Genomic DNA, 20,284 nt, shown 5'->3' with positions numbered 1-20,284 from the left:
CATGGTTTGAGGGGTATGTAATGGTTCGTTGTGTCTGGGTTGGTTTCCTGTAGATGTCGAATTCAAAATCCCCTCTATTTTTAAGTCTAAGTATCTCCCCTTCTTTTTCGATGTCCATGGTGAAATCGATGTTTCTGTGGGCCCGGTTGAGTTTCTCGAGGATTGTTCCTGCTGCTTCCCTTTTGATAATTGCTAATACGTCATCCACGTATTTGATCCTGAATCTCGGGAGTGCCCCAGCTTCCTCGAGTTCATTCTCCAGGTTCTCCATAAATACCTCGCATAGAAGCGGTGAGAGGGGGTTGCCCATTATTGCTCCGGAGGTTGTTTTATAAAATTTATTCCTGAACGTGAAAAAGGATTCACTAATGCACGTGAAGGACAGTTTTTTAGGCAGTTTAGCCTTCTCCCTCCACTCGGGTGACTTTCCTTGTGTCATGATCCAGTCCTCGAACAAGTGTAGGGTTTTCTTCATCGGTACGCTTGGGAACAGCGCTTTTACGTCGAAGGATACTAGCATTTCATCACTTTTTATCCCCCCCGGCCTCGTTGAGTCTGACAATGACTTCACTGCCGTTTTCCACTGCTAATTTTTCTATTTTTAGGCCTCAACTTTTGATTTCTTTCAAAAGCCACGTGGCAATATTTTGGGTCGGTGAATTCATTGCTCCGAATATCTCTATGAACTCGTTGTTTTTTTTAGGTATTTTCGGGAGGCACTTGATTCTGGGCAGAGATGGGTTAGGCATTCTGCTTTCTTGATAATGGGCTTGCATTCAACCAGCGCCTTTTCCACTCTTTTAACGGAGTCAGGCAGGAGGTCCTTCCTAATTATGATATTATAATTTTTTCAGAAGATAAAACACTGAAGAAGGGGACAGTTGGTCCCCGAAATACGCATTTGTTTAAATTAGATACTTTCAGCCAATTATCATTATTATCAACGGCACAACAACCGGTATCCGATCTAGGCCTGCCTTAATAAGGAAGTCCAGACACCCCCGTTTTGCGCGGAGATCCACCAATTCGATATCCTTAAAAGCTATCTGGCGTCCTGACTTACACCATCGCTCCATCTCAGGCAGGGTCTGTCTCGTCTTCTTTATCTACCATAGATATTGCCTTTATAGATTTTCCGGGCTGGATCATACCCATCCATACGGATTAAGTGACCCGCCCATCGTAACCTATTGAGCCGGATTTTATCCACAACTAGACGTGGTGCCGCTCATAGATTTCGTCGTTACGTAGGCTACGAAATCATCCATCCTCATGTAACGGGTCAAAAATTCTTCGAAGGATTCTTCTCTCCAACGCAGCCAAGAGTTCGCAATTTTTCTTGCTAAGAACCTGCCTCCGAGGAATACATAAGGACTGGCAAGATCGTAGTCTTGTACAGTAAGAGCTTTGACCCTATGGTGAAATGTTTCAAGCGAAACAGTTTTTGTAAGCCGAAATAGGCTCTGTTGGACCCTAGATAGGAGAAATTATCAACGGTCTCAAAGTTGTAGTCTACTATCTTTATTCTTTCCGTTTGACCAGTGCGATTTGATGTTGTTGGTTGATTCGTCTTCTTTGCTGACGTTGTCACCATTGTCTTGCCTTCATTGATGTGCAGCCCAAGATCTCGCGCCGCCTGCTCGATCTGGATGAAGGCAGTTTGTTCGTCTCGGATCGTTCTTCCCATGATGTCGATATCGTCAGCATAGGTCAGTAGTTGGGTGGACTTAAAGAGGATCGCACCCTTTGTATTTACCTCAGTATCATGGATCACTTTCTCCAGGGCCAAGTTAAAGATGACGCATGATAGCGTATCCCCTTGTCTTAGACCGTTACTGATGTCGAATGGTCACATTCATCGTCAAACCAGCCGTTCTGACTTTTCTTGCGGCTGGGGCCAAGTATGTTTGTGGCCGTATCAATGATAACGTTCTTCAGGTGATTGTGAAGATCATTTGTTGATGCTTCATCTCCAGAATCTCTGTTGACTGCGATTATTTTGGCATCCATTTCGCTCTTATAGGTGTTGCGGAGGGTTGTGTTGTGAATGGCTTCCGAATTCACTCTCACCTGATTGTCAGAGAGAATTGTAGGTGGTGTCGTAATTCGAGCTCGGAGCACTATGCCAACGAAATAGTGATCCGTGTCTATATTGGCCCCCCTAAATGTTGTGACACTCATCAAGGCTGAGAGGTGGCGGCGTTCGATTAGCACGTGGTCAATTTTGTTGAAAGTGATCCCGTCTGGAGAGGCTCACGTATATTGGTGGACCGCTTTCCGCTCAAACCAGGTGCTTCCAACAACCATTTCGTGCGATACTGCTAACTGAATAATCCGCAGTCCGTTATCATTGGTATCCCTATGTAAGCTATAGGAGCCGACATATCGCCTGAATGCAAGTTCCGTCCCTACTTGACTGTTAAAATCCCCAAGTATGATTTCGACATCATACTTGGGACAGGCTTCCAGGATCCGGTCAACTGCCTCGTAGAAGGTATCCTTCTCCGACTCTGCAGCCTCTTCTGTAGGGGCGTGAACGTTTATGAGACTTATTTTTCGAAACTTGCCTCGCAAACGCTTATATTTTCGAAGCCCATAACAGCAGGTTTTATTTTTTGGCTGACTAAGAAACCTACTCCGAGCACATGGTTTACTGGATGGCCGCTATAGTATATGGTGTAGCGGCTCTTCTCCAGGAAGCCGGTCCATCGCATCTCTTGCAACGCTGTTACATCAGCTTTATATTGGGAGCAACATTCGGTCTGTACAGGGAGTGCACGTTCCATGATAAAATGCGCAAATCGTTAATCCGTTATCATTGCCGGGTTCGTGGTTGTAAAATCCATCCTGTCCGAAGTTCCTTCCGTGGCTTTGTAACATCGGTTTTCTGTGTACGGTTGTCAGCCCTACCCTAGCACCCCCAACCTGGAGGACCAGTTAGTACATTTTGTCCCGTTTTTAGACGCGGGAGAAGAAAGAACTCCTAGCGATCACCACGTGGAGATGGAGATAGGGTTTGGTAGTAGAGATGTTGGTGTTGGTTCAGTAGACGTTTCCCAGGTTTTATGCTTCATCGTGGGTATCAGTCCACGTTTCCCCCTGGGATCTATACTACTCTTTGACCTTTTAGTCAATAAAACGGAAAAATATCTTCCAAGGGAAGATCTTGGCTAGAGGCAGATGGAATGTGTGGCTCATTGGCAAGTTAGGCCAAATCGGAAGCATGCTGAGACTGACTGTTTCCTTACCCAATTTTTAAGTGAGATTGGAGGTTTTCAGTCTTACATGCACAAGAATGGAAAGGTACCATCTCCGGATTGTGTGTTTTGCAATGGAGTTGTCGACAACGCCCAGTATACCTTTTTTCTTGTGGAAGGCCAGCAGCTCTAATCAAACACAAGGGATCTCTCTCCAGACAACATTTTCAAGGATATGCTGAGAAATGCTTACAGGTGGAGCAGTGTTGCCCATCACGTTCGAATCCCTTTTGTTGCAAAGAAGGTAGAGCTCGACTGGTGGAGGAGCCGGATGGCAGGGAGTCCCTTAAACTGACAGTTCCCTTTCTCCTCTCTCCTCTCGTTGGTGAAACGAATTCCTTGATTTGACGGCGGAAGAATTCGGGGTCTAGCCTGAGGTAATGTGACAAATGGTTCTAAGCTTGCGCTCTGACGATGATTAGCTGTTTTTTGGTAGTCCGACGACGCACCGTGGCGGGATTAACATTCCCTACAATCGATAATAGGCCAAATGGAACGATTTCCCTAAATTCTAAGCAAATTAGTCAATTCTGTTCTGTAATTGTTGGATGACGGGCAGTTTCTTACACCAGATGAGCATAGCCAGAGCGTTCGTTCGGCACGGACATCTGCACAACACACAATAAACTATTCAACTCTCCTCGAGCCTCCCGGCGAATGAGTCCAGATGATGAAAACAAACTTATTGCTATCGAAATTCATGGTTTTTATGAACATATCTCAGATTATTGAGTTAAAAAACAAATGATGTAGGAAGAGTATCTCCACATGCACTCTCGAGGCCGTACTCAAACTCGAGCCTCTAGTTTGGCGATAACGTAAGTGGGAAAACTTTCTGCGCAGTTGTTTGGAGGAGTCGAGCCAAATTCTTCTCGGAAAAACAAACTAATGGCAATCGAAATAGGCAGGAAAAATCTAAAATTGCACTCACGATCTACGCAAAATTATGGAAGAGAAGCTACTTCGGATCGTTACCGACATTTACATGGATATCTTCCAGCCTTTTACCGACTGAGAAATCTGCACATTCTCGATCACTTTTATTTTCTTAGCCAATTTCCTCGAGTGCCACCTGATGAGTATGGAAATTTGCTCAGTCAGTTTTTGGGGGAGCAAATCTGAGTCACGAACTGTTTCCAACACCTCCGATTCGGCTTGAGGTCTGGAAACGAAACCAAACGTTTCGAAACGTCGCAAAAGCGCAATCTTACGAAATTTTGCTTTATTTATGCAAATAGGTCCAAACTTCGATATGAGACATGATCACACTAGTTAGCTGCCTCCGTCCCTCAAGGAAGGACCCTTCGTAGTCCTTCGATCTTACCAATTTGCTTTGTTTGCATGCCTTGGCAAGAAATACAGTTTCAAAGTATAGAACAAACAAGTGAATGCTCACCAATCCAATACATCCTGTACCGCTGTCCGATGCTTCCTTCCTCAAATGCCTGCGGGACCATGTCCAGTCGGCCGACGAAGGAGTTTATATTCTCCACAAACGAATAGAAATTCCCGCGCGTCTCGGCGTACACAAATTGCATATTATTGCCACTATCGGGGTAGTAGACCTTCACGATATCATTCGCCATTATTACTGCACTTTTGTCCAAACTTTTCACGAATCACAAGAACGATTTTCCAAACAACAAAACACTTTCCTCGAGGGCAGCACTTGCTCACTGTACACTTGCTTCGGTATCAATGGAAATCAGCCAGTTTTCCCTTGCTTTATATTCACTTTTGTCCAACCTCTGGAAGAATCTCGAGAGAATTAGAAGATTTTCCAACAGCTTATCACGTTGTGAAATTCTAATTGAGTGCGGGACTATGACTTGTCGAATTAGAAGGATGGCTACGTCCCTTCTGGTGGGTATCTGGTTCCAATATGGCGATGAATCAGAAAGTGAGCTGACTTTTTGAAGCGAGTCGGTATCTCACTTAGGCCGCTATTCGGAGAGAACAAGCAAATCAAAGTGCAGGTTCAACACAACTTGTTTTGCGTCTTTTTCCGATGATGTAAAAGAGACACCGAGGCAGCATAACAAAAACAAAATCAGCTGACTCAGCCTATCGCGGGTGGTCCGATGACAGCACCTCCAAAAGTCCGTTCAATGTCCAGTTAGGAGCAAATACTGGGTTTTCTGTTCAAATTGTTTAGCGTGTTTCAAACAAACCAGGTGGGCTAACATAAATTTTCTTTTGATAAAATTTCTACGACTATAGCGGCCATACAATTTTTCGATGATATTTTTCTGGTACGATTTGTCTTTGGTCTCAGAGTAGGCCTTAAATTCTGAATATTAACGGAGATTTTCAGAAGATTCATCCAGAAATCAACAGTTTTCCTGGCACCCAGACCCCAACCGATACACCATTTTGAAGCTCAGACCCTCCCCCGATAGTTTTTCTTTTGGGAGTAGGGTAGGTGAATGCGTTTACGCACAGAGTGTTGGACTCCTGAACAGCACGCTGTCGGACTACCAACTAAACACCTCCCTGTCATCAAAGAACTAGCCTGGAACCGTTTGACACATTACTTTGGGCTAGACCTCACGCTCTCCCGGCTTTGGGAGCCTTCAAGTCAGGGAATTCCTTTCACCAACGGGAGGGCAGGGCATTTTGTATTAGTTTACTTTACTTCATCAATTAATTTGTAAATTATTTTTTATTTAAGTAAAATATTTTCTGTTAAAATCACGACGTCGAAGTCCTTTTTCTTTTTTCAGGTCCTGTCAGTTGAAGTAGAAGTCCTCGCTCGAGAACGCGGTACGGGCCTTCGTAAGGAGGCTGCAGCGGCTTCCGGACGGCATCCGTCCTGACCAGGACGTGCGTACACGTGTCCAGTTCCTTGGGCGAACAGACAGGTGCGGACGAGCTTTAGGTGGGAGGAGTGGTCTTGATGCGTCGGAGATTGTCTCTCAGCAGACGCACCAACTCCAACTCTGTGAGACCCGATCTCTTGTCGAAGACCGGATCACTTGGGAGTCTCGGCTTCTCCCCGTATACCAGCTCCGCGGGGCTGGCAGCAAATTTCTCTCGGCGAGTTGTACGTAGGCCGAGTAGGACGAGAGGCAAGACTTGGGTCAAAGACGGATCGTCGCGTGCCATAATGGTGGCTTTCAGCGTCCGGTGCCAACGTTCTAGTATCCCATTGGATTGCGGGTGGTATGCAGTAGTCCGCTGGCGTTTAAACCCCAGAAGTTTGCCTAACTCCGAGAAAAGGGTGGACTCAAATTGCATTTCCTGGTTAGTGATGACCACTGCAGGGACGCCAAATCGAGGTATCCACTCTCGACAGAGGGCTTCGGTATTGCTTCACTGCGTAAACCTGTTGATGATTGTGAGGCAATACTTGTAACCGTGCGAGTCTCGCAAAGGCCTTACTATGTCGAGGTGTATGGTGTGGAACCACTTGGTAGTGCGGGGGAATGGGCCCACTTCTTTCCTTACATGCCTGGTAACTTTACACTTTTGGTATGCGATGCACTCTCTGGCCGAGGAATTGACATCCTTGTTCATGGAGGTCCAGAAGTATTTATCGGTGACTAACCGATTTCTTGACCTGACGCCTGGATGCGCTAAGTCGTGAACCGCGTGGAACACACCCTTGCGAAAGGTGGCCGGAATGTATGGCCGAGGTCCTTTTTCGAGGTTCGAGCCGAAGATGGGCAACTTCCGAAATTTGTATTTGGGGTTGGATTTGAAGCTCTGAAGTGCTGCGGCATCCTCCTGCGCCTTGGCAATAGCCGGGAAGTGGAGTGAGACGTGGATGTTGACCTCGGAGATACGAGACAAAGAGTCAGCAACTATGTTGTCCTTGCCGGACATGTGCTAGATGTCTGACGTAAACTGGCGTATAAAGCTCAGATGTCGAAGCTGATGAGGGGACGCTTTGTCAGGCTTTTGTTTTAAAGCATATGCGAGAGGTTTATGGTCCGTGAACACTGTGAACGGCCTGCCTTCTAGGGAGAAGCGGAAGTATTTGAAGCTCAAGTATGCGGCGAGCAGTTCTCGATCGTAGGTCTTGTAGTTCCGTTGAACGGGGTTCAACTGACTAGAGAAGAAACTCAACGGCTGCCAGACGTGATTCACCTTTTGGTGAAGAGCAGCACCTACTGCGTTGTCAGAGGCATCAACAAAAACGGCTAGAGGTGCACCTTGCAGAGGAAACGCCAAGAGTGTAGCATCAGCCAGTTGCTGTCGGGATTTATCGAATGCGTGGACAGCCTCTTCAGACCACACGATCTCTAGTGTGTCCTTAGTTTTGGGGGGCTGGTGTTGGGCGGCATTGGGCAGGAAACGATGATAGAAGTTTAGCATGCCCAAGAACCTCCGCAAATCCTTTACAGTTTTCGGACGCGGGAAGCTTGTAATCGCTTGTACCTTGTCTGAATCGGGCTGTATTCCTTCAGGAAAAATGGAGAGGCCGAGGAATCTCACCTGTGTTTGAAGGAACTTACATTTCTCAACGTTTAGAACTCACCCAGCCTCAAGAAGACGTTGAAAAATGCACTCTAGATTGCCTAAGTGCTCAGACTCTGAGGAAAAAGCTACCAAAACATCACCCAAATATACGAAACAGAAGTCGAGGTTTCGCAGGACCGAGTGGATGAACCTTTGAAAGGTTTTCGCCGCATTTCACAATCCGAAAGTCATCCGGGTGAAATCGAAGAGTCCAAAGGGTGTGCATATTGCCCTCTTTGGTATGTCTTCTGGAGCTACAGGGATTTGATGATATGCCTTGGTTAAGTCCAAGGTTGAAAAGATGCGGCAATTCGCGAGGTGATGGGCAAAGTCGTGGATGAGTGGAATTGGATATCGTTCAGGAACAGTCTGCGCATTTAGCCTTCTGTAATCCCCACATGGGCGCCATTCGCCGTTTGGCTTAAGGACCATATGCAGTGGGGAAGACCAACAGCTGATTGAGGGCCTGCAGATACCCTGTTGAACGAGTTGTTCAAATTCTTTCCGCGCAATAGCCAGTTTCTGGGATGGTAGAGGACGCACCTTCGAGAAGATCGGGGAACCAGTAGTGTTAATGTGGTGCTGCACATTGTGCTTCACCGGTTTGGAGAGACTACACTCGGTAGTAATCTGGCTGAACTTTTGGAGAAGTGCCCGAACACGAGAGTCGGTAATATCTTCTAAAAGAACGGAAAGATTATTGCCCGGGTGAGATACCATTTGTCCCGACGAATTAAGGTTGGTCGTGGAATCTAAAAGAGACTTGTTTTGCAAGTCCACCAGCAATCCATAGTGACACAAGAAGTCTGCGCTTAGTATGGGAAGGCTGACATCCGTCAGGATGAAACGCCACGGAAATGTTTTACGCAAGCCAAGACTCACGTCTACTTCAACTGACAGGACCTGAAAAAGAAAAAGGATTCTGACTGCGACTCAGCTTACATTTTTGAGACGTGAAAAAGTTGTTGCTTCAGATATTGACTTCAATTTGATTTGGCCTGATTTGGCTCATTTTGCCAAGAAAGTTGCCACTTGGTAACGGCGCGTTGACGTTCTTCACGGGCAACCACCACTCTTAAGTTCTAGCCCTCACGGCGGTAGATAGCTTTGCGCTCCTTGGCAAGGAGGGCAAAGGGAATCACTCCCGCGATCACTATCACAGCCGATTCGGAGACAGTGCGATAAGCAGTCGCCACTCGTAAAGCTTCCCGCCTCTGCACTTGAGTAAGGCGTTTACGATGCACCTCCTTGTCAAGGGCATCAGCCCAAACCTCCGCACCATAGAGCAGAACTGACTGCATTGCTCCCATAAGGAGACGTCTCCTAGTTTATATAGAGCTCCCGACATTCGCCATTAGCCGACTCAAGGCCGCGACTTCAGATGCAGCCCTGTCCGCTGCTACTTTGATTTGCTCGAAGAAGCTCATCTTCGAGTCGAGCATTAAACCAAGATAATTAATCGCTGGTTTTGACTCTATAGTCAACTCGCCGATCGATACGGGACGCAAGGTCGGGACTCTACTTCTGGTCAAATTGATTACTTCGGTTTTTTCCAGCGCAAAGCTGAAACCGTGAGCAGTCATCCATCCGCTTACTCGTCACATCAATATACCAAGTCTGCTTTGCGCCTGTTCAACAGTGCGTCCAGCAACAAGTGCCGCAAAGTCGTCTGCATAACCGACTAGGCGCAACTGTGCGGGCATATCGAATCTCAGCAGACTATCGTAGTAAGCGTTCCAGAGCTGCTGGCGTGTATCCATAGTCCAGCCCCTGTAACACTTGGTAAGGACTATCCGCATTCGCACCCTGCATACTACCCATCCGATTTTTATTTTCCCCCTCCACTCCAGTTTCCTCGGATATTGCTCGGGGACTTCCACTACAGCGAGCTTTTGGCCTCGAGCATTTACAGAGGTGATACCTACCCGGGCATTGGTTACCTCTGAACATTAACGCTTTATCGCCTCCTCTACTTCGACCTTTTTTGTGAGGCAGTTAAGATCCCGGACTTCTGGAGAGCACATGGGCTCTAGGCTGAAAACCCTTAACCGCTTCGCAGAACGTACTCTTGTTAGTCGTTTTTGGGCCCAGTACGACGAGAACTTCGCCAATCCCCGTTTTGTGTATGGAAGACACCGCTGCTCCGTTGCCTTCGGGTTTCATCCTGTAGCGGATTTCACTAAGAACTTCCTAATCTTTTCTGCTCTTGACTTTTGGTTGGCAGCCTCCTTGTCTTTTGGTTGGCAGCCTCCTTGTCTTTGGACAGACGCTTCTCTGGCGGCGAAGTTAGTTGTTTCTTTCTTTCCTTCTTCGCCTTCTTTTTTGGGCCCTGGAAACTACTTCGATAAAGTTTTCTTCGGGCACCTCGTCCTCTTTCCGCTTTATCCCCAGTTCGCTTTGAAGTAGGCCATCTGCGGTCTGTTTGACGGAAGCAGCGTTTTCAACGAGGAGTGCGGCTGTTTCTGCTCTCCAATCGACTTACGCTGCTCTCCACGCTCGCCTATAGAAGGAGATGCGGTCCAATAATTCCTCCAGTTCCATCAGCCCATTTTTTACACCTTTGCTGACGTTCCTCTGGAGGAACGTCGCTGATCGCATACGTTTCACCACTGCTGCGCATTTCCTGATGACCCTTTCCTCTTCGGCTCTAGCTAGGATGATCGACTGCACTTCCGCTCGGTTTGTGTCTGAATCCATCTGCTCAGTACAAGCGATTCTGACTGAGCTTTCTTCCGGAACAGGGGCACCACAAGGCATTGAAGTTGCCATCTTTGCACGGTTAGTCACGCAACTTGATAAGACCTCCTCTTCATTTGGGAGCCACGGTGTCACACCGGGTAAGTCAACCCTCGCTGCCTCTTTCGCTGATCGCTGGGTTGAACGACGGATTTTTGTGCTCCGCTCAAACGCGGCTTTTTTTATTAAGGTATGTTTATTCTCCATGGAAAACTAACCAGCGCGTCGTCTGCAAGGGAGCGGGCCGCAATAGTCAGGAAAGTCACACCCCGTATCGAAACGGAGATATAAGCGTTTAAAGTTTTTGCCAAGATTCCTCTAAAAATCAGCAATTTTCCTGCCACCCAGACCCCCCAACCTATATACCATTTTGAAGCTCAGAACCTCCCCCAATGGTAGTGATCACGAATTAAGCTCCTTTCTCCGAAATTCTCAATATTAACGGAGATATGAACGTTTAAAAAGTTCGTGCGAGTGACACAACAGTGAAGTAATATGTGGAAATGCGTTCCAACTCCCTTTGATATGGCAATGCTAGTTGTCGTCGATCCATCCGAGGTGTACACTGAAAGCTGTCAGCTGTCAGTCCACAAGGCATGTGTGTTTTGTTGTCGATTTTGTCCGGTTTTGCAAAGAATCGTGGGTTGCATGTGATTTTTTGATAAAAATTAATACAATGCCTTCTGCGAAAGATAGCGAAGGAGCTGAGCTCTTGTTTACTAACGCGTATAAGGATTTTCAAAGCTCAATCAAGCATCCAGAGGCCTTTTTAAGGTATGGAAAGTAGGTCGTGCGGGAGGTTAGAAGCTAGATTTTCCTCCAAGGGTTGGTTTCTGTGTTTTTGAGAGATGAATCAGTGAATATTCGAGGAGATGGGAAACCAACTATAGTGGGGCTTCGCAGGAATATCTAGCGTTTCATTCAAATTGTTGTCAGAAAGTTGGAGGAATTGCTTCCAACCATTGCTCATTAAAACCATGAAGTGTTTCCATTATGGCCAGTAAAATGTCCAAATTAACGTTTCATCTTTGATATTTTCAGTGCGCAACCAAAAAAGGAAGAAAAACTGAAGAAAGTCACAAAATGTCTCTACGATTTGAGTGTGAGCCTCCACGATTCCGCCCAAATAAGCCCAAACGTTCTCCCGGAATTGATCCTGGACAGCATGGACGAGGAGCAGATTTGGCAGCAGCTGGAGCTTAGAAATAATCAAATGATGACAAAATTCCTAGCGGAAATGTCCCGCCTCCTATCTTTAAACAAAAACGCTTTGTCCTTCAAATGTCGCTTGGCGGGCGATGGTGACTCTCAGAACGATCTTGAGGTCACCTCTGAACTGGAGGAGGACGTGGACGATGAATTACAAGACGAAGATGAGGAGTACGACTCGGGATCGCTGCACGAGGAGAAAAGTCCTCCCAAAAAGCAGTCAAGGGAGAAGAAGCAAAAGAAATCCGGCAGAAAATCGGTGGTGGATGACCAATTTTTCAAGCTGAGCGAAATGGAAGAGTTTCTGAAGGCAGAGGATGAGAAAGAGATGCGGAAACAGAAAAGTAAGCCAGGAAGGAGCGAGGAGGATGTGGAAGAGATTGACTATTTCAAAAGTGAAGAAAGCGAAGAGGACGATGAGGAGGAAGAGGACTTCAAATATGGAGACTTCTTTGATGGCGACGAGGAGGAAGCTTCTGGTGAGGAGCAATCGCCAGCGAAATCAAGAAAAAGGAGACGAGATGAAGAGGAGGATGAAGACGAAGAAGAGCAAGAGGATGAGGAACAGGAAGAATTAGTTGGTGAAGAAGAGGAGGACGATCAGAGCGAAGTGAACGACGAGGACGTAGATGAGCCACCTGAAGAAGACGACGGTGACGATGACGATTCCGAACAAGACGACAACAAAGATGCTAAACCAAAATCATCATTTGAGGAACGTCAAGATCGCCTCCGGCAACGCATCAAAGAACAAGAAGAGGCTGTTCTCGGCGAGAAGCCGTGGCAACTTAAAGGTGAAATCACAGCCACAGGTCGGCCACAGAACTCACTTCTCGAAGAAATCCTCGAATTCGACTCGACAACACGCCCGGCACCCGTAATCACAGAAGAAACCACTCTAAGACTTGAAGACATAATCCGGCAACGCATCAAAGACAAAGCCTGGGACGATGTCGAACGGAAATACAAACCAGTTCAAACTCCTCAGGAACTCCGCAAGAAACTCGTCCTCGACCAGGAAAAAAGCAAAGAATCGCTAGCCCAAATCTACGAGAAAGAATACCGAAATCAAATGGAGAAACTGAATCCAAACGAAGCGGACGGCAACGACGAGGAACCAGAGAGTCACAAGGAGATCCGAAAACTAATGAAATCTCTTTTCGTCAAACTTGATGCGCTCTCCAACTTCCACTACACACCAAAGCCAGCCGTTCCGGAGGTGCGTATAGTGACAAACACGCCAGCTGTCGAGGTTGAAGAAGTAGCTCCGGTCGCTGTCAGCACAGCCAAACTGCTGGCGCCGGAAGAAGTGCGCGCCCATGCCAAGGGTGATGTGCTGGGTAAAACCGAGCGGACACGTACCGATAAAAACCGCGAACGACGCAAGAAAAAGATCAAACAAAAACTCATGGCCAAGGCGGCCGAGGAGAAGTTGCAGGCTAAACAGAAGGCGGGTCAGTCACTTTCCAATAAGGAGGAGAAGAAGAAGTTGCTGAAGAGTGTGATGAAGCACAGAAATGTGCAACAGGTAATGCGTTTTGAGTGAAGTCGGTCTGGGGCCAAATTTGATATATTTTTTCTTGCTTTTCAGATGACGACGAGCACAACGGACACCGGCGCAATTAAGTCATCGAAGGCGTTCTTCTCGCAACTGCAGGACGCTGTCTCTACCGGCAAAGATGCTAAGGTGAAGAAGAAAGCGCCGAAAGAGCAGGTTTCGGCCAAACGCTTGAAGTTGTAGTTGTGTACATATAGCGACAGTGCAAATTTTAGGCTAATGAAGTTTTTATTTTTAAACGAAAGTCTTTGTTTTGCAGTTTAATTGATTGTGGTGGGATTCCACTCAGATACTCGTAGGTCGTGGTCGTAATCTCAAAACCATTCAGATTTAATGTATTCTCCTGCTCAAAGGGCACTCGGCTTTAAGTCGGCCCCTAACCTCCCAAATTCTTAGTCTCCAGCCTTCTTGTTGGAGGGAGTGCGTCATTCAATTTAGGAAATCGAGCAAGGCGTAACTTGTTTTATTTGAATTCTCCCATCTATTTCGGAGTTCCCCTGAGAGCTGTGTACTTTCCACTTTGCCTTTAAGTAGACCCCTGGGAACCCTGCCATTCATACGCTGTACATGGCCTTTCAGATTTGAATATGGATGACGGCTTCTGGTTCGTTGTGATAGGTATAACGCACTCTTGTACCGAATTTGCCATCCTCCGCAGTTCACCCTCACTGCGCCCAAGATTCTTCTAGAACCTCGAAGTTCAAGAGCATTGATTTTTTGCTCTCCGGCATGGTCCATTCTCCACGTCAAGCCGCAGCAACACATGATCGGCTGAATCAAAGTTGTTACACGGTTTAATTTTTCAGAAGTGGCAGTACGATGTAAAATATTTCGCTGGCAAGCATGATCCGCCTTTCGATTTAGCCTATTCCGTTGCCTTTTGTGAGAGTTCTATCTGAGTGGCGTCTTTCTCCTGATTTGTGTCATGATTTTAGTGTTTAAGGTCTTGACTACGTCGCCAAGCTCCGGCAAGACCTCCTTCAGTTCAGTTGTGCTAACAGTGTGTGCCTGAGGGTTTAACGTGGGCACCCGTCTTGTGACTTAATCCCACGGTCTTCTTAGGATACGGATTGATTTTGTGACCACAATCAGAGCCCCGCTGTGACAAACAACAACGGCACCAGCCTATACCAAGTGCATGGAATAGCATTCATACTGGTGGATGCAAGACCTACCTAAATCTCTACCGAACTAAGGAGTACGGCACCCGTGTTAAAACGCAACACCACGCCGAGGCCCGAAGGTCTCTTCTCGCTTGAGCATAACCACAACCCCCATGAAACTCCCACTAGGGGGCCAGCCGCAAACAACCGAACTGTACTGACATACAACGGGAGTTCACCCGAAGTATGAGAGTCCAGGGGCTATCCCGGTTCTCATGGTACCAGTATACCCCTGGCAAGGTTTCGTGGCCAATTTGCCTGTGCAGACTCGGGTCTGATCGCCCTGATTAGACCTTTGCAGCATTCGCCTACAGCATCACGGCTGGTAAACCAAAGTGAGTACAGCGTCTTCTGGTGCCACCACTATGGAGGTTCTCCTCAGCCACTTGGTTTTGGTATGGCCGACAGGGTTGTCACCCCGTCTTCCTCACCACCACCTCTGAGCACCAGTTGCGCTGGAAGGTGGAACTGGTCCAAATGTCGTCAATAATTGTGGAAGTGGAGGATGAGCAAATTCTTTAGTTGAAATCTACTCGAAGTATTCTCGCCTTCTATCCATTGCGGATCAATGGTTGATAAGCAAAGAACCGCTATTGCCATTAACGCATCAGAAGTGTTCGATATCCTGATACGTTCGTTACGGGTTTGGGAAGGTGGCCACAGATCTCTCTCGCCATCCCGAGTGTCAAGTTAATCGTGAAGATTTTTGTAAAGGTCCTCTCGGATGACAGCGAGTGCTTTCTTTGCTTCCCGGTTGGCATTCTTATAAATTTGCCAATTTGTCGGTGTTTTATCGTCGAGAAATTTGTGGTAGAGGCGTTTCTTTTCACGGACCCTCGTTTCAACACCATCATTCCAAAGCCAAGTATCTCGGTTGATGTACCGCTTACTCGGCTTGGTGACCCCGAGGGTTGCAGAGGCCGCTTTGTGGATTGTGTGTTTCATCTGATTCCACGATTCTTCCACATTCGGATTGGTCGTCAATCGTGTGAGGGAGATCATTTCTCTTTGTTCTCACGAAATCGCCACCATTTAATGCGCCGCGTTCCTCACTCTGTCTTATCGGTGGCTTAATTCGGAGGACAGCAATCGATGGCCGATGTTGAGGTGCGATGGTCTCATAGGGAACGGCTTTGCAATCAGTGACAGTAATAAAATGTTGGCGTCTTATGAGAATATAGTCGATTTGCGTTTTACTGTTCCCACCACAAAATATAGGAAGATGAGACAATCGTTTGATGGACCATGTATTCATAAGTGCAAGACCAAAACCATATTGAGTCTGTGGGCTACCAAAATGAAGAAGTTTATAGCCATTTTTACCGCGTTCGCGTTCAATGTCGCAGCTTTTGGCACCAGACCATCGGGTTTTTTTGCAGCGTGCAGATATCAATACACCTTTTCCGAAGTTAGGGTACCAACATTTATCGTGCAGACACGTATTTGTTTTGTTTGTTTTGTTCAGACTAACTTGCTTACGTCCTGACGCCGTCCATGTGTTAAGAACCCTTGCCGATTTCTCGACAGGACCGGGGCCTGTCCTGCCGCGTCGACTGAGGTAGACGCCTTGGCATTTATCCGAGGCTTGTGACTCAATCCGATTATCATGTTTGTAACGACATTGTAAGCATTTTCTCGGTCGGCCTGACGCGGGTCCTGTCACCAAGAGAGATCAGGTAAGATTTAGCATAGCGGAAGGTATCAGTGATCGCTCCAAGGAGCCCAATTAGTGGTTTGGTGCGCCGTTTTGATGCCACAAACTCCTAAGATCGTGATTGTTGTTATGAGAGCAAGGGGGCAGAGTCCAGCCGGCTCGGATCTTCAGAGCCAGCCCGTAGTAATAACGAAAGAAAGCAGCTCTCCCACCCTGCAGTTAGAAATCTCTCTGAGGTCCCCAAAGAATGGCTTATCCAGTGTCCGTAGCCTGACTCTAACCACAGTTGGGCAATCGCAGAGAAAGTGCATGAGGGTTTCCCTTCCTTCTCCGCAGCTTCGGCAATGCGAATTGTAGGGTATGCCGAGCCTAGCGTCATGGTCCCCTATGGGCCAGTGCCCCGTGCAGACCGCCGTAATCTTGAATGCATTTGCACGGGTCTGGCACAGGAGCTCTCGTGATGATGTTATAAGCGGACCGAATTCTCCCTGACGTGGCTGCTAATTAGTGGAATAACTCCAACTATACTCTATTTACCTCTTTCCCTGATCTCAGCATTTGATTTTTTTTTACTGAGGATAGTACAAAGTACGTTGCCTCCTCCCTCCTTTACCTAGGCTTGGGACCAGCAACTATGTTAATAGCATGGCGGAGTTTTCTGCAAGACGCAGCAATTATCTTAAATCCAAGAACGAAATTGGTATGATCGAACACCAGCAGCCAATAATGAAACAAGTATCTAAGAATCCAGAGGTTCTTAGTGGGCGGTATGTTCGAGAAACAAATCATCAAACATTTTCGCTTAACAACAAAATCATCATTATGGTCATGCGACACTGGCACAATGCATCATACTCAAATAGCAATCTTCACCTTGCGCCACGAATCGTGCTAACCAGGTGCGAACAGGTAATCGACCCATATCAACTGTGCTTGCAAATAATATAGGGAACAAAACGCTGACGGAAGTTCATCACGGTAAAGAGGGGATGGAATTACAAATAAGAATTTTTTCTTAGAGCTCCGATTTAGCTTTTTGCAAAGAATTGTAATTTGTTGACTTAGCATTTAAAGTAAGCAACAATTTGAATATAAATGAAGACGAAAATGAATAAAAGAGGCTAATCATAATCATGGGAAGAACCACCCGAGATGTACAAACTGCCTTTATCCAGATCGAGCAGGCGGCGCGAGATCTTGGGCTGCACATCGATGAAAGTAAGACAAAATATATGGTGGCAACGTCAGCACCGAAGACGAGCCAACCAACAACATCAACCCGCACTGCTCAAACGGGAAGAATAAGGATAGCAGAATACAACTTTGAGACCGTTGACAATTTCTCCTATCTAGGGTCGAAAATCACAACCGATAACAGCTAGGATGATGAAATCCGCGCACGATTGTTCACAGCCAACAGAGCCTATTTCAGCTTACAAAGACTGTTCCGCTCGAAATGTCTCACCGTAGGGTCAAAGCTCTTACTGTACAAGACTATGATATTGCCAGTCCTCATGTATTCCTCGGAAACTTGGGTTTTTAGCAAGAACCATTGCGAACTCTTGGCCGCGTTCGAGAGAAGAATCCTCTGAAGAATTTTTGCCCCCCCTACATGAGGATGAACGATTCCGTAGCCTACACAATGACGAAATCTATGAGCGATACCATGACCGTCCGGTTGTGGATAAAATCCGGCTCAATAGGTTACGGTGGGCGGGTCACTTAATCCGTGTGGATGAGCATGATCTGACCCGGAAAGTCTATAAGGGCAATATCTATGGTAGAAAAAGAAGACCTGCCTAAGATGGAGCGATGGCGTAGGCCAGGACGCCAGACAGCTTTTAGGGATATCGAACTGGTAGACCTCGGCGCAAAACCGGGATGTCTGGAGTTCTTTATTAAGGCAGGCCTAAACTGGGTACCGGTTGTTGCGCCGTTGATGATGATAATGCTGATGAATCATAATCAATCCATGGTGTTTTCCATTACGGGCTCTTACTATGCTCATTGCCCGTCCCAAAGATCAGTAATCTTTGTTGTGGCCCAAAAGCCTTAAGCAAATATCCCACGGCTTTTTGCTCTACTCCGATACCTAACACATATAGTTCTTTCCATAATTGATGAAGTTGTTGTTGACCTTGCACTTTGTAGTGTAAAAAACTTAGTCAAGGAAGTTTACTGACGTTTTCGTCCATAGCAGAGGCAACTCATCAGACGCTGGCTCCAGTCCCTCATCAAGTGGGTGCGGACTCAGGATTCCCAGCATCCTCAAAAAAAACTTTCTCAAGGATTTAAATGCGAGAAGAAGCGAATCTTAGTTTAAACTTAGTTATTTGGCATCATATCGGACCTGCAAATTGTTTTTCGGGTTTGAGCGGCCAAAGCTATAAGTGAGTTTTCATTTGACACCTCACAGGGTCCTTACCGGGAAAACAATTTTACACCCATCTTTTGCATGCATTGGAAGCTTCCCTTTAAACTCCACACAGGCCACTGTGACAGATAGTATATCAATTTTAATAAGGTTTTGTTTTACAAAATACAAATAATTCAAATTTAATTCATAGACGCGATTATTACTTTAAACAATGCCAGAAAGGCAAGAGAGAAAACAATTATGCTCAATTCTTACCAATGTGGCTAATCTAATGCTCATCATCTTGTTGAAAATAGGTAACTAAGGACCCTCTCAAGATGGAAATACCCGTTACGGTCAGAATTCATACCAGTGGATGCGAAGCCCACCTGATTTCACCTTTGGGTAACAGACTCGTTTGATTGTACAATTCCGTGTAAAGTTCCATTGCGCTATGAGGAATGGGCCACATTTAGCATAAACTTGAGCCGCAAGTAAACCTTGAACCATTCCCAATATTTTGATGGCCATAGCGTTTGCTCGGTCCGCTATCACCTACCACAGCATTATAACCTCAAATCTACTGTCACGTTTTCAACGTAAACAAACGCGGGGTGGTTTTGAACTAGTGCAATAATATCCTGCGGACATGGGTGACTCTCAGTATTTCCAGGCGTACGAGGATCTTGAGGTAAATCCCTTTGACATCTAAATAAAGGATATTTTGTCAGAAATGTGTGTTCAATTCTAGATCCACGAAATAATGCTCCGCGACAGACCTCGCCAGGAAGCCTACTGCAATGCAATCACGTCCAATGCGGCAATGTTTAAGGACAAAGTGGTCCTAGATGTTGGGGCTGGCACTGGAATCCTGTCCATATTCTGTGCTCGAGCTGGCGCTAAGACAGTATATGCGGTTGAGGCATCAAACCTGGCTGCTATCGCGGTGGACGTGGTGCGAGAGAACAGTCTCACCCCAATTATTAAAGTCATCCAGCAACGTATCGAGGACTTTGAACTACCTCCCACTATCGACAAGGTTGATATCATAGTTTCCGAATGGATGGGCTTCTATCTCCTACACGAAGGCATGCTCGATTCCGTCATATTCGCTCGAAACAAGTTCCTCCGTCCGGGAGGTCGTATGTTCCCCGAAACAGCCGCAATCTACGTTGCTCCTTGTTCGGTGCCGGCCCTTTTTGACTACTGGGATAACGTGGATGGGGTTAAAATGCAAAGTTTCGCCCAACTTCTGCGGGCGAAACGGTCCAGTAAGCCGGAAATATTAACCATTGGAAAAGAGGATCTCCTACACGAAGGTATTGTGATGTCGTGGATTGATTTGCACGAAGTTAGCCCGGAAGACTTGGATGAAATCAGCTTGAAAGAAGTTGTACCTGTCCGACGGGATGGGAGCTATCAAGGACTTTGTATATGGTTCGATTGTCAGTTTCCAACGCATGATCCTGATGGGGGCATTGTGTTCTCAACCAGTCCTAAATCGCCGCAAACTCACTGGAAACAGTGCATAGTGGTGTTGCCGAGCAATGCATGTGAAGATGTCACGAAAGGGGAACCTATCGCTTTTGGGCTTGTGATGAAAAGGAACCCAAACGATAGAAGGAAGTATGTTTATTTATTTTAATTACTTTTACCCGCATGGTTTCATTTGAAGCCATTAAGATAACACTTTCAACCAAAATTTTCATTTTCATTCCAGGTACAACATTGAAATGAGTTTACTCGACTCAGCAGAGGTGGAGCATCCTTTGCCCTGCGATTGCATAATGACGAAATGTATACTAACCAAAGCTCATTTAGCAACCATGGAAGTAGATAATTAAGAATAAAGTCGAAATTTTTTAAATAGAAACGAATTTTTGATTATAT

At 46.3% G+C, this 20,284-nt stretch overlaps 3 protein-coding genes across 3 annotated transcripts in view; 2 read left to right on the top strand and 1 right to left on the bottom strand.

Annotated features, from left to right (window-relative positions):
• Positions 1-5,282, bottom strand: part of LOC119651016 (protein ref(2)P) — a 17,511-nt gene extending 12,229 nt beyond the window's left edge. The window contains exon 1 of the mRNA XM_038054316.1: positions 4,654-5,282. Coding sequence (XP_037910244.1) covers positions 4,654-4,843 — 190 coding nt within the window. The 5' untranslated portion in view covers positions 4,844-5,282. The remainder of the gene's footprint in view (positions 1-4,653) is intronic.
• Positions 5,283-11,041: 5,759 nt separating this feature from the next.
• LOC119652718 (U3 small nucleolar ribonucleoprotein protein MPP10) lies at positions 11,042-13,454 on the top strand. Its single transcript, XM_038057009.1, has 3 exons — positions 11,042-11,228; positions 11,496-13,191; positions 13,255-13,454. Exons 1-3 carry the CDS (start codon positions 11,131-11,133, stop codon positions 13,402-13,404), a joined length of 1,944 nt encoding a protein of 647 aa, XP_037912937.1. The 5' UTR covers positions 11,042-11,130; the 3' UTR covers positions 13,405-13,454.
• Positions 13,455-18,813: 5,359 nt separating this feature from the next.
• LOC119652448 (probable protein arginine N-methyltransferase 6.1) lies at positions 18,814-20,283 on the top strand. The gene is made up of 3 exons (XM_038056594.1): positions 18,814-19,085; positions 19,146-20,020; positions 20,115-20,283. Exons 1-3 carry the CDS (start codon positions 19,044-19,046, stop codon positions 20,236-20,238), a joined length of 1,041 nt encoding a protein of 346 aa, XP_037912522.1. The 5' UTR covers positions 18,814-19,043; the 3' UTR covers positions 20,239-20,283.
• Position 20,284: the final 1 nt, after the last annotated feature.

This window comes from Hermetia illucens, chromosome 3 (assembly GCF_905115235.1).
Source record: "Hermetia illucens chromosome 3, iHerIll2.2.curated.20191125, whole genome shotgun sequence".
NCBI classification, from domain to species: Eukaryota; Metazoa; Arthropoda; class Insecta; order Diptera; family Stratiomyidae; genus Hermetia; species Hermetia illucens.
Note: the sequence above shows the minus strand (reverse complement) of the source record. Positions and strands in the feature narration are given on the sequence as shown.

Excerpts from the sequence above, each read along its gene's own strand:
- LOC119652718 (XM_038057009.1), top strand. The coding sequence starts at position 11,131 with ATGCCTTCTGCGAAAGATAGCGAAGGAGCTGAGCTCTTGTTTACTAAC. Across the intron at positions 11,229-11,495 it reads CATCCAGAGGCCTTTTTAAG|TGCGCAACCAAAAAAGGAAG; the intron begins GTATGGAAAGTA and ends TGATATTTTCAG. Across the intron at positions 13,192-13,254 it reads AGCACAGAAATGTGCAACAG|ATGACGACGAGCACAACGGA; the intron begins GTAATGCGTTTT and ends CTTGCTTTTCAG.
- LOC119652448 (XM_038056594.1), top strand. The coding sequence starts at position 19,044 with ATGGGTGACTCTCAGTATTTCCAGGCGTACGAGGATCTTGAG. Across the intron at positions 19,086-19,145 it reads AGGCGTACGAGGATCTTGAG|ATCCACGAAATAATGCTCCG; the intron begins GTAAATCCCTTT and ends GTTCAATTCTAG. Across the intron at positions 20,021-20,114 it reads AACCCAAACGATAGAAGGAA|GTACAACATTGAAATGAGTT; the intron begins GTATGTTTATTT and ends TTTTCATTCCAG.